The 19708-nt window shown below is 31.5% G+C and overlaps 1 protein-coding gene across 1 annotated transcript in view; it reads left to right on the forward strand.

Annotated features, from left to right (window-relative positions):
- Window positions 1–1668: 1668 nt before the first annotated feature.
- LOC149484983 (opioid-binding protein/cell adhesion molecule homolog) overlaps window positions 1669–19708 on the forward strand; it is a 93164-nt gene continuing 75124 nt past the window's right edge. The window contains exon 1 of the mRNA XM_089699708.1: window positions 1669–1928. Within this exon, the coding sequence (XP_089555834.1) occupies window positions 1856–1928 (73 nt within the window). The 5' untranslated portion in view covers window positions 1669–1855. The remainder of the gene's footprint in view (window positions 1929–19708) is intronic.

The following is a 19708-nucleotide window of genomic DNA, read 5'->3' on the forward strand; positions in this document are numbered from 1 at the left end:
CTGAATGACAGTTCACAGTTTGACGTACCCTGACTGACGTTAGAATTCGAAGCCATAGACATTAGCGTACGATCCAATAGAATGAGCGTTCGCAAAGTTGTAATCCACTTGGCTACCTGTCGTATACCGTATTCGATAAGACGTCAACGTTTGTAGAAAGAGAAACGCTATGAAGCGTAAGCCACTTGACTAGGCCCCCAGGAACTGTAGAACTCAACTGCACGCGATAAGAACTCACATTTTTTTTTGATCTGCTAAAAATTATCTGCTACGGGAAGTTGGCAGATTATTTTTTCAAATGTCGTTTTTTAAGGTAAAAACGCCAGAACTATTTCTAAAAAGTATCAGGAACTGTAGAACTCAACTGCACGCGATAAGAACTCACATTTTTTTTGATCTGCTAAAAATTATCTACTACGGGAAGTTGGCAGATCATTTTTTCAAATGTCGTTTTTTAAGGTAAAAACGCCAGAACTATTTCTAAAAAGTATCAGGAACTGTAGAACTCAACTGCACGCGATAAGAACTCAAGTTAACTAAGTTTATTAATAAGTAATTATTAATAAGTAAGTAACTAAGTTTATTTTAAGTAATGGATGAAAAATATATCGGCTTTGAAAGTTCAATTCTAGAAAGGACATAGTTTTTATTCCATTTACATATATTTATTTTGAGATTTCATTTCGAGGAAACCGATTCCGGATCTGCGCCGAGCGGTTCGAAGAAAATAAATTAATTATTAATGAAAATTAATTAATTAATTACTAACATGGGGTCTTAAATTAACCTTATTGTCATATAATAAACGCTTTTAATAAAGTCTTAGTAGTACAATGAATGTCTGAATTGTAAGAACTTTTTTATAGAATCGCCGAGCTTATTTCATTATCTTCGCGATGTTACTTTAATTGTTGGATATTAATTACATTTATGGTGAATAGACAGATTAGACGATCGCTTCTAGTACTAATCTGGTTAAAAAAAATAATAAAAAAGTATGATTGTTCTATCTTGTCACATATTATATTCTGTAGCTTTTGTGGTAAACCCGAAATAGTAGTAGTAAAACTTTAGAATACTTATTTTTAATATTATTAAAAGATATAATTAATTAATCTATAACATGAAATGTTTTTTTTTTGCATTTATTGCGTCTCTAGATATGCTATACAAAGTAGGTAAATGATTTCCATCTAGATTAAGACTTTTTCAAACACTATAATATTTATATTCGTTTGAAAAATAAAACGCCAAGAGAGTTTTACTCTTTTACTAAACAGTTGCACATACGATTGTATTTTTTATATCTTTCAACTTCATTTCTTTAAATGAAACCTCTCACGATTTAAAGATCATTGACCTCAAGCTATGCATTTTAAATTTTACGTTTCGTTGGAATCATTGAAACGAGAAGCCATCTAATATTAACATAAATGCATGAAAGAGAATCAAATACATGGAACGTTTAAATATTTTTAATACCGAACATGTCCTACAGTCATACTGGCTCAATTTAAATTGTCAAAAGACTAGCTATAATTCAACTAGGAACCGTTGAGGCAATGAAAAGATTCCTCGCATATTATAAGTTTGAAGGAGCTGTTTCGCGCATGCGCGGTCTTTTCGCTCCTTGGCCCGAAAGTTAGCGGGTACAGTTGCGAATGGAACGCCGCGCAAGGCCATTACTGCCGCGCTTTAAAAAAAACATCGCTGTTCGAAATTCGAAATACGAATTGCGTGCTTCTTTTTGGATTAAAAAAAATATGGCCGCCTTCTATGAATACGCTTCGTGTTGAAATGATTTTTCCAGACTGATTGTGACTTATTTTGAGTTTTTTGTGATTTAAAACTTGTGATGATGTGGTCGCGTTCAGCGTTGGTTCTTTTGCTTGGAGTTTCAGTGTTGTTCCGGTGTACGGATTCTGTTGGTAAGTTTTTATCACTAATAATTTGAAAACAATATTAGAAATGTTAAGAAATAATTTAAGCTTGAATAAATAAAAAATTATAAGTCCTCGAAGAGGGAAGGGCTAAATGGCTCTATATTTTTAACTGAATAAATGAGACGAAAAGAAAATAAATAGTTTGATCATCAAAGATGTAAAAAATAAGAAATAGTTTGATCATCAAATTATATTTTACATTTTTTTAAAAACATGCGATACCATAACCGATATAGTAATTATTTAAACGACGTGATATGAAGGTAATATTATAGTTTTATTACATATTTTGAAATGAATATTGGAAATTTGACGTAAAGTGTTATTAATATTTTACACGATGTAGGTAGGTAACTTTTGTTTTTAGTCTTTTTTATATTGTTGACTTTTATTTATGCGATCCGCACGTACCTACATAATACATTTTCCAAAATAGTTAATATTTTTATCATTCAGAAAAGCCTTCATTTATGATTTCAGTTCAAAACAATAGGTACCAACTTTTAATATTTTTCAATGAGAAATCCTTATATCCATTGAATGAGTCTTAACTCGCACACAAAGAGAGGAATTTATTAACAATAAAAAAGAAGAATCTTCATACCATTTCGCACAATAGACAGATATGCAATATCTCCCATATGAAAGTAAGATCACAATAAATCAATACGAGATATCGCTATCACATAACTCATAAAAAACACTTTGGCTTCAGTAAAATATTATAATACAATGTCACTTCTTACGCAATCATATTACGGACCCTAAGACATTCGGATCGCGATGGGACAATTCCTACAAGTTTTGTTCGATAACTTTGCCCTACATGTAAGGTACCGTAGGGCATATAGGGTGGGGGTCAAATTTCATCGGAACCCTTCCTAACTTTCATAGAAATGTATTGGTTATTTTTCCAGAGATATTGAAAGTTCTGTGAGGACAGGGACGGCTGTAGATTATGACGGTTGATCTATAGGAATAATATTCCTTATGAGATTAGATTTCTTGGAAACGCTTAATAATATTTATTACACACACATATTAAAATATTACTGGCTGGCATCAAACATCTATAAGAAACATGTTCGTTAACAGATTTAAGGCGTATCTGTATATTACATTTCTGGTAAAGATATACTGCCGTGCTTCCAATCGCTATTTAGTTATTTGTACTTAATTTCAGAAGATTTGTTTCTTTATTTACCTTATTTTATAAATTTAAAACACTACAAGACAAGGTTTAGGCTATTTTTAAAGAGTACCTATCTTGATAGCTTTACTATTGAATGAAAATTAGCTGATAATAATGAAATAAAAAAAAAAGTTGTTTCTGAGACATAACTTATTAAGATTATCTTAGCTGAAGGTTAAGAAATAATTTAACGTAAGAATAATGAATTAGGCACGTAGGTAATAAAGATAAAATGAATAATACCATATTATATTTAAATATAAAATATATTATGATGATTAGTTTTAGCTTAATTATGCTTTTTTAATTACTAGCTTTCCGTCCGCGGTTTCACCTGCTTAGTCTAAAACCTAATACCTAAATGATATACGAAAACTTTTCCCTCGAATCACTCTATCTGTTATTAAAATCGCATCAAAATCCGTTACGTAGTTTTATAGATTAAGGATAAAATAGGACAGCGACTTTGTTTTATACTATGTAATGATTTAAAAAATGAAAAAGATCAAAGTTTGTATTTAATAGAAATAATTAAAATTAATTTAGAATTCACTATACGAAACAAATCGTATGAATTTTATTAAAGACTCGTAGATAGGTTTTGCTTTTTCCATATTCTGACCATCCAATATAATATGTGTTTGCACACAAAACATCAATCTTGCCTCAAAAATGATACCCGTCAATCATTGATCGATCTATCTTCTGGTTTTTAGGTATTTTCAACCGATTTCAAAAAAGGAATAAGTAGTAGTATTCGACTGTATTTTTTTTTGTTGGCTCAAAACTTTCGACTTAGTGAACCGATTTTAATGATTCTTTTTTTAAAATAAAAGACTGGTTTTATTCAATTTTTGTCTTGTACATACAATTTGAAAGTGGTTTTAGATTTTTCTTAATAAATAAATACCTTTATTACCTGTACAATTCATAGGCTATAACATTTCTACGTTAATAAGCTGACGTTATAATCAACGAAAATTGATTACATTCTTAAACACGTAAGGCTTTCAGGGCCGCCCACGGTGTAACGAAGAGCCTATACAATATATCAACGATCCATCAACTTATACTGGTTGAACTGGTTCCTTCCTGGTTCTTGTAATGGGTCATGGTTGAATTCGTGTGAATATGCTTGTGGTGGAAAAATAATGCTAGCAAACTGAGCTTATGTGGTACTAAAGTCTTTTAAAGAGTGTGCAAATACGAATATTTATGTGAGAGATACCTTCCTATTACAATTTACTCTTTGGTGTACACTATAATGTCGATATTGAATTGATATGGAGTGCATGGGGTTACGGGCCATGCTATGTTTTATATTCCTTGAGTCAGTAGCTCGATGATAAAAATTATAGTCGCGGTACTACCATCCACCGCGCAAGGTGTGGGCACTGAGTCATTATTTAATATTATTTCACATAAGTACCTACCTAATTATAATTCACTATGGAGAGTTATTTAAATTCTCCGACATTTATATTTATTTAGCAGATTATTTTATTTACAGCCATAGCAACTTCTGTGTCTGTTTTTAATATCCAGTCAAACAATGACTATAATTAGTATATAAAATTCTCGTGTAGCGATTTGAAGATGCGGATGAAGGCGAAATGGGTTTACTGATTCTCATGAAATTTTGTATGCATATAGAGTAACATAATATTCTATTCTTATTTCCTTAAGTGATAAGAACAAAGCAGAGCAATGTTTGCCGGGACCAAAGAATGTATATACGGCCGGGACAGCTAGTTAACATTATTTAGGTACTATGATTATGAATTGTATAGTATTGATGAAAATTTGAGCAATTTTATTTAGGTATTTGGCATTGCTTCAAAAGCGCATTTATATTATATTTATTAACTAAATTAAATCGTGGCTTTTGAATTAAGTTTTAATATTGACTTGCAATTAAGGAGGGCGGCGAATCGAATGAGATTTTTGATTGCTTCTATATTTTAACTTTGAAAGCTCGAAACTTTAGACGATCTTATTTATAACTTTTTTCTCATATTTATTTCAAAATTTTACTTATAATACTAATTGCTTCCTATGGTTTGTGAGTAAACATTTTAGATTTGATAAATATTTTCAGTGCATTCGATACATTTGAATTGATCAGATGTCTATTGACCTTTTATTTTTAATTAATGACAACCGTCAAATACCTTGTATCATGGAATGTAATATTATTCAGACCGTAAGAAAATATCTTTCAAATCACACTCATCTGGAAAAATTACATAGTTTATTTATTTCAATAATGTCCATCTAAATCCAAATTATTATATTATATAATATTTGCCAAATTCTCTAAAATATTAATCAACCATCGGTATAATAGTTAGGTTAGGTCGAGAGGTCGATATCCGATGATACTTAACATACATGAAATCTATCTACCACAATAGATATTTACTGTAATATAATATCTTAGGCTAGTCTTAATGAACATTAGCTGCAGTAAACAAAATTTGGTCAGCACTTCTATTATTACAATCCCTGTAAGGCGCGGGACATATACAAGCGGCGCGGCGCGCATCGGGCGCACCGCGGGCGCGCCTGCCGGCGCGCCTCGGGCGCGCTGTTGGCGTCCGAAAATGATATTTATATAGAGTGGTTAAATGCATTTTCTTCATGCATAATTTAGTAAAATTATGTTTTTTGTGCTAAAAGAGTTTAACATTAATTTGAAAGTAACGATTTTGTTTTGATAATTCCTTGTAAGTAAATAGCGAGGATAACCCCACGATTGCAAATATATCTTTGTTGGAAATGTTGGAATTTACTTGGAAAATTTTATAGTACTTTTAAAGTAATTTTAAAGTAGTACTGGTGTAATGATGGAAGAAAAGAAGGTTAAAATAACACAAAATTTATATTGTACTAGCGGTCCGCCTCGGCTTCGCCCGTGGTACATATTTCGCAATAAAAGGTAGCCTATGTTCTTTCTCAGGGTCTAAAGATTATCTGTGCCAAATGTCATCAAAATCGGTCCAGTAGTTTATGCGTGAAAACCATACATACATACAAACCTTTCCTCTTTATAATATTAGTATAGATAAAATATGGTTTTCAAACACAGGTTTACATTTAAACCATATAAATCTTATCATTAAAATCTCAGTTCAAAAGTATTTACAGTACTGATCATTCCACAATATTATTACAATTACAAATAAATAAAAAACACAATCAAAATCAGGATTATCTTTATTTCTGACATTGTAGATACATGGGAACTTTCATTATGCTCTTCTTCATTTTCACTTTCCCTACTGCCATCACCTGTGTAAATCATTTCATCGATTAATTCAATTCACCTTTAAAAACTACACGAAGAAGGGTATGTATTAGCAGCTCTATATAATTCCACACAGAGAGAACACGTGCAGTCACCACCAATATTTAAAGACGACTGACGGATTTTTGAGTTTTTTGACTGACAGGCTACCGTCTCCGCCCGATTTGTTTTTGATTGTGTATGACCGTGAATTGACCTCTATTTGGGGAAGCGCGCCTGCGGTACGCCTGCGGTACGCCCGCGGCGCAACGGTGGCGTGCCGCCTCGACGCCTGTCCAAAATTCTTTCATACAAAATGTATAAGAAGGATGTGGTGCAAAACAGATTGAAGAGGCGCGCTTATGGCACGCCCGCGCCCGCACCGCTTGTGTTTGACCCGCGCCTAATACTATTCAGCATCAAGCGCATGAAATAACATAGGTACAGTCACAATGCTGATTCTGCATAAAATATAAGTGCTTGTAAATGTAACCTACATTTGTTTGAGAAAACTTGGAGCTCGCTCCTCGAAATCAAGTTCGGAATAATGCCTAGGGATTGTTATGTTTGCGGATTGTTCCCACGAATTACAGAAACGTATTTGACCACTGAGCAAACTGCTTTGTATTCAGTTATTACCATGGTTATTACTATTGTCATTTCGCTCTAATAAAAGGGATAAAAGTTTTCGTGTATTTGCGTCTGTGTACAGATTTTCGTCTTGCCGGGATTTCAAACTTTTATTGGCAATTTGGTACATGCTTTTGGATCGTGGTTTTGTATTGATAACATATTATAGAATATAATGTGTTTTGATTAGGTTTTATATCTAAAGCCACACAATTTCTGAATTATTAGGCAAAAAAGGGGATTAATGGAAACTGTATTATGGAACTGAAAGTTCTTTCAATTATTATAAAACTAAACATTTCGATTCACATTCCAACTTTTATTTTAAAAATGCCACACATTCTCAAAGATTCAATCAAATAATTTAAAATTCCGTTGTCTTACATGAACAGATTTCGTGTAAAATATTTGTAATAAGAGAATTTCCGAATAGGGTCTGACAAGCCCGGTATTTGCTGACGTGGCGAATAAAAGCCAATACACTGAAATGCTGACGATATCTGAGAATATTATTGTTCATTTCATTTACTCGCTCTTATATTAAATTATTTCATAAATGCGGGTATAGAATACGGATTTATTGTAAAAACCTACCTGGTGGAATGATCGGAACTTACTTGTTTAAGACTGAGTTTTTCAACGAATTTATTATCATGACCCGTTTTCATAAAAATAATGAACATGACGTAGTCTATGTATGTCTATGTAAATGAAGGTAATTTTAATGTATGTAGATTTAAATAAAAAAAACCAGCGAAGTGCGAGTCGGACTCATAATATTAATATCATCATCATTCATTATTATTCCCATAATGGTCATAATATAATGAATATTGAACATAAATATTATAAATGCGAAAGTAACTCTGTCTGTCTGTCTGTTACTCAATCACGCCTAAACTACTGAACCAATTTTCATGAAATTTGGTATGGAGATATTGTGATACCCGAGAAAGGACATAGGCTACTTTTTATCGCTGGAAAATGACGCAATCCCGGAAATCCCAGGGGAACGGGAACTATGCGGGTTTTTCTTTGACTGCGCGGGCGAAGCCGCGGGCGGAAACCTAGTATAATATAAGTAGGTATAGTTTATGATTATTATTTATTAACATTATTTCTACAAAGACAATGTTCATATAAATTTTATAATTTTCACACCCTAATGTTATCATTAGGGTGTAAATTTATACAATTAGAACATTGTAACATTATTGTATATTTAACATGACGTGTATAATAATTATAATATTAATATAATTCAGGTCAAATTTTGTATGAATGAATTAATGATACTCAAGCTAAACCTACGTCGCAGACTCCTTGGTAATTATAACATCAATATTTTATTAAGGTTACAAAATGATATAGTGTTGAATATCAGTCCCTCTGGGGAATGGGCATTGTTAATATGAATCTTAGACCCGTAGAGCTGGGTTGAGACCTTGACTAGCTTATTTAGTTATTACTAGTTAGGTTAGTTAGAACACACTTTTAATTTATTACGTTAATTTATTAGGACTTAGGAATATAACAAGATTCCTAATTAATATAAATAAAAATATATTTATTTTGTAAGTAGGTACATAATTTTTTATTGAAATCATATTTACGACTAGCTAGCTGTGCCGCGCGGTTTTACCCCCAAACGAACCCGCGGGCAAAATCGAGTATTTATATATGTCATGTGTTATCCTGACGAAACTGTAAAGTTTTATCCGAATCCGTTCAATTTTTTTCGTGCAATCTTAACAAACATTCTCACAAATTTTCGCATTTATTTATTTTAATTTTGTTTGTTGTATGTTATTGGAATAACTGAATATTAATCATTAAAAGATAAAATGAGTTTTCTGTTAATTTGATATTTCCGGACAGTCACTTCAAACGAAAATATAATTTCATACAGATCGAGCAATATTGTGATTCTGGAAATTTCAAACAATTGAATTTGTAAGAATTTGTATTTGAGTAGAATATCATTCATTTTGACGTGACAACGTCTTAAATTAGGTTGCGACTGGGAGTCACTTATGAAAAAGTGTAACGTTCGGTGACGTTACGATGAGTCACCGAACGAGAGAGAGGCCCGCGGTCTGCCGCGCGCGCAGCACATAAATATTCTACCGAGAAAAAGACGTTGTCACGTAAAATCTTCGCCCGTAAAACTGACTTTACAGGCAACCATTTTTTCTATATATATATATAGTAAACAAAAAAACAACAAATTCTTAAGTTTTAAAGGTCTCATAATTATTTATACTGGATAATTCAGTCAATTTGATCGTATAGTAAAAACGTTATAATAATATTATAATTCAGAATCCATCGGGGTAAATTGCATTAACTGACCGATATAATCCTACTTCAATCTTCATTAGTTTCATTAAGTTTATTTAAAAATAATAAATCTTTGATTTAAAGGAATTTATTAAACATTTTTATTTCGATAAACGCGTTATTTTGCGAACTTAGCACGTCGCTCCTTTCAATCAATTACGGTGTTGTTGTAGGAAGTATACTAGGACCACTTTTATTTGATTTTTATGTTAATCCCATTCTTGGCTTTATGCCTATTTAAAATAACATTTTAGTAATCAATTGCCAATACACGTAAATTAAAATTATTTTAGAAATACTATTTATCAGCGTTCGCGTTAATCTAATAGGTTTATGTACGCAGTTAACCAATATAGCGTATTAAATTATATTTCATGGCATTTCGGGCATTTGCAATTCGATGAATCAAATCATTTTCCTGCTGAATACATTCTGCTCGAATGCCTGCAACGCAGAGGTAACATAATTTAGAACAATACTGAATTATACTTTGCTTTGTTTATACGTGTATCTATCCTCTAAAATTGAGCTAACAAAACAATGTTTATTCTTATACTTTTTATTAATAAGAATTATTATTCTTATACCTACATTTTATTACTAGGAATTTATTAAATGCGAAATGGGCTGAATATAAATTTACTAGCTTTCCGCCCGCGGTTTCGCCAGCTTTGTCTAAAACCTAATAAATTATACTAAAAATTTCCTCGAGAACCACTGTATCTGTTAAAAAACCGCACCAAAATCCGTTGCGTAGTTTTAAAGATTTAAGCATACATAGGGACATAGGGATAGAGAAAGCGACTTTGTTTTATACTATGTAGCGATAGTGATTAAATGCGAAGGTTATAGCATGGACTAATAGAATCTTATTAGTCCATGGTTATAGTGAACCTATTATTGTTTTAATTAATATTAAAGTTTTTGTGAAAACATATATTTTATACAAAAATCTTTCCTGTATCTGGAGTATAAAAAAATATCACCACAATGGTATCATTCATGAATTTCGCTGCGTGGAAAACTAGAATATTATTACGTTGCTATTTTTTCGTATTTTATAGAGCAGCGAAGAATAAAAAAATCTTTTTGCGTATAGAAATTTTGCGGAATGGTGTAGTATCGATAGCGCTTCTTTAATGTTAATTAATGTTTTGAGTTTGAGTTTTGAGTTTGAATAAATACTATAGATACGTGATAAATAATATTAAAACTAATACTTAGATATAATTTTAGAAATATATTGTATTTATAGTATTAAGCATGTTTAGAATATCCATATCTCTCGAAATCTTTATTAAGGTTTTATGAGAGGAATTTCCAGGAAGACGAACGAAATTTTTAGAAATATATTTTATTCATAAACGGGTTAGCTAAATAATGGTTCCTGGCTTTTAAGGCAACTTTCATTGATGTTTTTTTGTTAATTTCGACGAAAACAAATTCTCGAAAGGGCGTTTGTCCACTACAAGGAATTTTACGGTCCGGCATTCCGATTTTTTACGGTCCGGTATGGCACGCCATTAATCTATATATACTAGCTTGTGCACTATACGTAATTTTACCGTCCGACATTTTACTTTTCCCTATTCCGGATGGTTTTTTGTGTCTACGAGTCGCTGTAGGTATAATTGTTTTCGAATGCCCACTTGCTTGGATTTTACTGTTTTTACTGCATATGCCAATTGAAAGCAAGCTCTTGTTTTACTTTCTTTTAGTTGGCAATGAGATTTGAGAAGTCGGTATTGTTATTTTATATACATTGACCAAGCATTGACCTATAATTATTATCTAAGTAAGTGTTGGTAAGTTAAAGTTCAAGTGGGAATAGCTTTAGCTCCTCGTCACCGATTAAAATAAATAAGTGAAACACGCATTTTAAATCTCTTACGGAACTTTACTTTTTATTATAACGAAGTAATATACCCCGTTTTCCAATTACAGCACTAGAGCGCATTGTGCGGCATAATGCTTAAGGTTGAATGTTCCAACTACAGCAACGCTTCGCACAATCGAGCACTAGAAAAAGTAAAGCGCGTGAATTGATGCGTGCAATAGATTTATTGTTAGTAATTATTAATTGTTGGAAAAAAATGTAAAGCTTTCGTTTCATTGTAGTTTTTTCGAAATAATCAAAGTGAATTCAAATTGTGTTAAAAAAATAAATATAAGTATGGATGAAGGTACAAACATTGAAAAAAATGTTAATGAAATAATCAAAATCCAAATTACTTAAAATAACCGTAAATATTTTTCAAAATTATTATGTATACCACTTTATCTATACATTAATGAGGTTATTGCTAACTCTATGAATATTTTTTTTTAAACACTGAACTTAGCGCAACCTGCTGGTGCGTTTCATGTTCCAATTAAGCATCAGCATAATTCGGCATTGTGTGGCACTGAGTCGCATTATGCTCTGTAATTGGAAAACAGCCATAATATTTCACCTTCTATATTTTTTACTCGTTTCTTGTAAAATGCAAAAACAATCATTTATGATAGCATTATACCGCCAAACTTCCTTGAACTGAACCGCACTGATCCGAGTAAAGACGGACAGGTGCACAAGCAATTCATCGGTTTTTTCATGCCACACCGGACCGTAAAAAATCGGAATGCCGGACAGTAAAATTCCTTGTAGTGCACAAGCGCCCAAATGCTCAATTGATAAAAATGGTTTTCCTGAAATACGTTTAACCGTTGTTTTGTATTTTAATTTGATTTTTTTTATTGTTTCCTTAAATTTATGAAAAAGGAAACTGAAAATTCGAATATTGAATCTTTAATTTAAGGTTAAATATAAAATAGCTCAAACTTTTACAAGTGTTTTTAGTTTTGGTAATTTTTATAATTCCAAAAAAAATACATATTACATGCTCTGCCGAGGTCATGGACAGATTCATTATTATCAGATTTTTATTAGGATCATAAAGTGCAGTAAAGCATTATAAATACAGAAATATAAATCCATACGCCTAATTATTAGACATTAAGTATTGAAATAATAATTCTATTAAGGGCCGATTTTTCAATGCTTGGATAAAACTTATCCGTCCAATAAAGTATTAGTTATTACACGATATTATTGAAATGTCACGTAAACTGTCAAATACGGGCAATTAGAATACGTTTTTAAAATGGTAGTTTTATACATTATTCGACGAATAAGTTTTATCCAAGCATTGAAAAATCGGCTCTAAATCAAATCTATTTTACGTTTCAATAAATTAACATAACACGCAATTGAAATTTATCATCGTAGATTTAAACAAAGCTGACGCTTTGACTAAATTATAAGTGGTTTATTCCCAAAATTCGTTCCACAGTACGATTTACAATATCTGTCCTATCCTACTAATATCTACTAATATTATAAATGCGAAAGTTTGTGAGGATGTGTATGTGTGGGTTTGTTACTCTTTCACGCAAATACTGAACCGATTACAATGAAATTAAGCACACATAAATGGTAACTTGGATTAACACATAGGATAGGTTTTATCCCGGAAATACTACGGGAACGGGGACTATGCGGTTTTTTATTAATAACGCGGGCAAAGCGGCGGGTGGAAAGCTAGTTATTTTATAAGCCGCAAGAATATTCCGAGTTACAATAGAACGTTATCTTACGGTCGGATATTATGTTTGTATTGATCAATATTATTCCATTTTTCCATCTGTTGATCCGTGTAATGGAAAACCTTTGTCTTAGCTGGGATAGACTTTTGAAGAATAATATGAGCGATTTCAATAAAGATTTATATATTTTATTCGGTTTTGAACATATGCAGTTTGATTATAAGATTATCTAGAATCATATTACTAGAATATCATTAATCGAAAATGAGCATGAAATATAGTAAAGAGATTAATTAATAACGAAAAAAGAGGCTTGCATTAAAACGCTGCAAAAATGTACGACTTAGCATTAGTTGATTATTTTTTCTGAATAATTTTTATCATATAGGTAATTTTTATACTATATATTTACTGAAAATTATCGCACATTTTGAACGATTCAATTATTATATTAAATACTTCACATGCGGCTTAGTACAATATTACTTTTTATTAACTGCCAAAGTGTCCTACTCTTAATAATTGTTTAAATAAACAAAACATGGACGTTCTCAAGCAGTCCCCCTAGCGATCAACCGCGCGCTACGTTGCTTAACCAGTAAATTGTTTAACGGCGTGCTTAATTATACATATGAAAGCTCTACGATGTAGTAACCAGATTCCACTAAAACCTCGGAAGTTTAATACCTAACAACGTAAATCCAATGTTCTTGTTCCTCTTCGTTAAGCTTGTGAAATATCGGTGTTCGTTCGGTTTATCATATTGTGTTACGGCGCCTTCAAATCAAACCGATCCAAACAAGAGGTCTTTCATGAACATCCGCGTACCAATCTTCAATGCGAATGAATATTCAATCGGATCCAATGGAAGCACTTTCATTTTAATCAAAGAACTCCATTCAAAGACTTTCAAAAATGAAAGACTTTCGAATATGAAAGCATTTTTAAAAGTTTGAAGTTCGAATATTGTGTAGAGCAATTTCACAGTAACTGCAACTGGAAATAAGTTTTAAGAACTCGAGGTGAATACAATTGTCGAGTTTTACAGATCATTTAAAGCTTACAAAGACAGTTGTTTGTTGCACCTTCTACATTTTCATGTTTATAGATAGAGACTTTGTATCCGATATTTTTGTAGTATATTTTTATATACTTGTTCTTGTTCTGTATATCCCGTTCTTTGTAATTATGCGTCATATTAGTACATTCATTTCAAGCATGGTTATATTATGATTTACTAAATTTAACATCACATTTATTAAGCTATTAACATTGATATAAGAAAAGAACTGGAACACCAAACATTTCATATCAAAAACAAAAAACATATTACCAATTTCTCCTTCACCGAATTAACCAACGTCCTAATCATCTAAACATATAATATTACCGACCTTTATTATATACCCTTTTAGATACATAAATGTTATGTACAATGTGCATTGATATCTCATCTATTTGTAATATAATTCCACTCCAATAAACCCGACTTACATTGCACCGGCTGTCAAACCCAGGTACAGCCAGCAGAAATAATTTCCCATACTTAAATAAGCTCTCGTGAGACTTAGCATGATGGGAATCGATTTTCTGTTGTGATGTTTACGTGTGGACATGTAACGTTGTTTGAATCCACGTTAGAAATAATTTAGTATTCATATTTGTTTATGCTTGCTTTGGGAGTAAATATATTGTGTGCAGAGTGAGGAATGTTACGTTATTATATTATTTTTGTTTGAGAGTTAATATGTTTAAAGCTTTTTCTTTGTGTTCTTATTATCATGGAGGATGGATAGGAAAGAAGTAATTAAGGAGGGTAGTATAAGGGTGATTTGATGTTGATTGATGTCTCATTTTCGCGTGGGAATAATAATGATGAAATAGGCGGGGAACCGTTCCTTTTGAGAGGAATTAAATTATCATAGAAATATTGGACATTTTTAGAAAAACAACGCTTATTGCATGATATTCATGTATTTTTAAATAAATGTTCTAATCATTGTGAGCTTGTGATTTTATGATTCCGCAACAAAAACAGGCATCTGATAAAAACATGTGAACCCATACAAAAATTCTATGGTTTTAAACAGAGCTGTCTATGCAGGATATAATCAAAAATAATGTTCACTTGTAAAACTATCACAAAAGTTAAGTCTTAAAAATTCTTCCATGAATAATTTCAACGTCCATCTTGGACGATAAGTGCTCTTTAAAATACCATTTCTGATTTATGACTAAGAGCGGTTTAATTTAGCGGTGGATATCGCCCATTACGCCTTGATTTATGAAGTAACAATATTAACTTTTTCTATCCCAGTTTTAAAATGAATAAATGGCTTCTTTGAACGATCTTTTTGTAATTTTCTGATATGATCAGCAAATTTATGGTCTCTTGAAAGGAGCAAATACTTAAATTATATAGCGATTTGAGCTAAATCGATTATAATATTCGCAAAGGGATTAGATATTTAAAAAAATATAGTTTCAAGTTGGTTTCGAGGTTGTTTCCATAGAAACTATTATGATTTTTAAATTGGATAACGTTTTTAATCTTCAAAGCTAATTTCACCGTGAAAATGAACTTGTTAAAATAATTGCGAGTCTGATAAGTCAAAGGTCGCGACTACGATAGAGAAGGACGAATAATTTTTACTTTTTATTCTTGGCTCGGCTTTGGTGTACTAGTCGTTCCGTTGTTATGTTATCATATTATAATATAACAATCTACTACAATGAACTCACGAAGGAAGGTAGCAAAATATTTAATAACATATCGTGTGTTATTTACCTATCACCATAATTCATAGATAAAAATAATTTTACTAGTACCTCAAAAATATGCAATATTTTAATCACATTATATTGCTGTCAAAAGCCAATCGTATCCCAAAATAGCTTTACCATTCATCAACATTATTCTATTTGTTTCGTGAATAAAAACTTCATTGTTTGAATTTAAATGAACAAAATAATAACCACAAATAATTAACAATTCGTTTGTATAATACAACAATGGTATAAAAGAGAGATCTGAATGAAATTCAGCCAATAACGTAATTAGATTTTACTTTATAAGTATAATATAATATTATGTGGTGTAATTTGTTTACGAAACGTGATATTATTTTTAGTACCTACTTCTGTAAAATCCAACTTTAATTTGCTCCTCTAACTCTTATCATCTACTAATTGAATTGTTATTTAAGAACATAATAATATAATATACACAAATAACAGAAAATACAACCTACGTTAGTTATGGTTTTATATGTATAGCGACCATATCATTACACCGATGACAAAAGCTTTTACAGAATGACCTCACCTGCTTATTAAAATACAAGTAACAGAAAATATATAGCTAGAGATTCGATAAGCGCATTATACGCGCATTTCTTACTCAGAGACACAAAGACGGCTTTTTGCTGAGACCATTGTTAGTGCTAATGCTCGCATTGTGCTGCCTTCACAATAGGTTACCTAATAATTAGATCTCGGACTGTTGGTCAACCGATTTTCAGCTTTGTAAGCAATTTTTGTTTAATGTGCTTTTGTTGAATTTGTTTGAATGAGTATTTTATTGATTCAAAATATAAAATCATTTTTGTAAACTTAATTAATTTGTAGTTTGGATAGTCAATATGTATTAAGAAAAGTACTATATTTTTTTACGTTAATAGACATTAATTTCTATTAAATTTATCATAGGTACCTACCGTAATATACATTATTTTTCAATAAATTCTGGACCCACTACTAGATTCAAACTAATTTATTCCACACTAGAATCAAACTCAAACTCAAACTCAAACATTCATTTATTCAATTAGACTACTATTTAGTAGCACTTTCGAATCGTCATTACATAAGTATTTTTTAACATTTACCACCGATCGATACCTTATTAAATCTACTCATCTCAGACTATAAAAAACAACGTAAGTACCTATGCATTAGTTAGCCCTAAATTCCATTCAATTTAATATACAAAATTCAATTGGATGTTTAGTTAAAACACATTACAATTGTAAAGCAATAAACAACACATTAGGTAAAAGGTTAGAATATCTTAATCTTCTTATATATAAAATTCTCGTGTCACAATGTTAGTCTGCATACTCCTCCGAAACGGGTGGACCGATTCTCATGAAATTTTCTGTGCATATCGGGTAAGTCTGAGAATCGGCCAACATCTATTTTTCATATGTACCACGGGCGAAGCCGGGGCGGACCGCTAGTAATTCATAACAACATTCCACTGCTCGCCGTTAGCTGAAGCTCAGATTAAATTCCTATCATTGTGAAATTTAATGCTAATCCCATATGAAATATCTGTTCTATTTCGAGAAAAATGCCAACTGTTCACTTTCTATTATTGTTTTTATTGTAATTGAATATCGACTTTATTTGATACGTTGTTTCGTTTAAAGTATTACGAGTATTCTCAAGTGCCTTTTGTAGTTATATATTTTTGCCTGCTTTGTAATATTATGAAAATTGGATACTTATATGCGAAACTAAAACATGAGAATTGATTTTATATAATACTAGCTTTTCGCCCGCGGCTACGCCCGCTTTGCCTAGACCCTAATTAATTTCATAGGTACGCATAGGTATCACTCTATCTTAAAAAGAAACTGCATCAAAATCCGTTCGTAGTTTTAAAGATTTAAGCATCCTTAGGGACATAGGGACAGAGAAAGCGACTTCTATTTTACTATGTAGTAATAATAATATGTTATAAACAATGTACTTTACATTCTGTTCCGTTGTTTGTTTTATTCGTTTCCTATCAAAGTCCTAATTAGGTGTTAGTTCTATAATTTATCCTACTATTATCATTATACTGAAATTTGTTACTTCACATTGATGCTGTTTGTTACTTCACACAAAACGCTGTATTTCGTACAGAACAGATAATAATCTGGATTAGTAAACTACGTATTACCCAACACGCTTTTCAGTACAAGCAAGTTTGTATTCAAGAGTTAACAATACAGTAATTTATTGGACTTTAAAATAAAATCTTCGTCAGGTAAGGTAAATAATTGAAAACCAATATACGTAGAGCTCGTCTTTGAGCATTCAGCATTGAATTAATGATCGTCGCTCTGCAATTGATGTAACTCCGACTATGTTTTATCGCGTTTTGTGTTACTATTAATTGTTATATTATATCGATTAATCTGTTCAACTGATTTGAATCTATTTGAAATTGACGGATGCGCTGTTTGAAATGTTTTTGAACGACATTGTTCATTCAATTTTCGATAGGATGAGTGGCAAACCGTAAGGTATCTACTTAATTTTACTTTCAAATCCATACTAATATTATAAATGCGAAAGTAACTCTGTCTGTCTGTCTGTTACTCAATCACGCCTAAACTACTGAACCAATTTTCATGAAATTTGGTATGGAGATATTTTGATACCCGAGAAAGGACATAGGCTAATTTTTATCCCGGGAAAATGACGCAATCCCGGAAATCCCACGGGAACGGGAACTATGCGGGTTTTTATTTGACTGCGCGGGCGAAGCCGTGGGCGGAAACCTAGTGCTTTATAAATGAGAAACATTAATTAAATCTATTCTACGTAGACTCTAGTCTATATTATATTATCTATCAGTATTACCATGGTATTACGTCAAATTATCATTCATAGTGCATATTTGAACCGAATAATGGGGTGGTAGGTATAATCAGGAAGCGCCCTATATATCCTATTCTCGGAAATTTCAGTCAACTTCATTTACTACCAAATTAAGCTGAGCATATAGAAACTAGAGCGTTTTGAACCAATGTTTTATGTTAGTGTGACCTAACATGAATAAATATATAGTTTTATGTTATTAATAGTTTTAAAGTAATTAAAAAAGTAAATAAACCATATTTTATTTTTAAACTTCTACAGTGGTAGGTATATTAGGCACACTGGAAAAAATGTCATAGAGTACCGTTCATAGAATGCTTTTTATTTGCAATTCCATTCGTAATCGATACGAGTGCAAAAAATATGTACATATTGCAGTTACATTTTCACAAAAATACCTATTAATTTATATTTTATAGAGTTTTTGAGTGGACATTCTAGATAATATATTATTTTGGATTCATAAATATAAGTTTAAATTTATTATTCAAGTAGAACTATTTGTATTTCACACAGCCACTACTCTAAAACACATAATGCATGTTTAAATTGTCGCTTGGCTACAGTTATCTAGGAAACCTAAAAGCTTATTTATCGATTGAAACTGGAAACCATTGTAGTGTTGTGAAGACAGATAGCGAATGTCTTTGAGCACACAGTCTCAAATTAATGATAGTAATTCCACAATTGATGTTTAGTCGGACGTCTGATGTATGGATACTGGTTGTTAAGATATTTAAACCGTAATAAACTAAACAGTAAACATGAGTAGTAGTAAAACAAGTACTAAATAGCAGAGATAAAATGGATCGTAGTAACCGCGTCCTTTTACTGCTGTAATACGTAAGGTAAATAGAAAGTAAAAACATTATACTGTATTGAGTACAGTATCATGGGTATACATAGAATATTGCCTTTTAAAATAATATCATTATTTTACATAATTGATTAAAACAGTATCTTTTATTATATTCTTTAGTATCTGAAATCTTTGATCGACTTTAACAAAACCGTTTAGAACTCTAGGCGATAAATATTTGGAAAGAGTAATCGATCATAATTTAGATATTTGAAATGCAA

This window comes from Colias philodice, chromosome 10 (assembly GCF_061535455.1).
Source record: "Colias philodice isolate Cphi_HAF_F1 chromosome 10, ilColPhil1 Martin Lab GWU primary, whole genome shotgun sequence".
Lineage (NCBI taxonomy): Eukaryota > Metazoa > Arthropoda > Insecta > Lepidoptera > Pieridae > Colias > Colias philodice.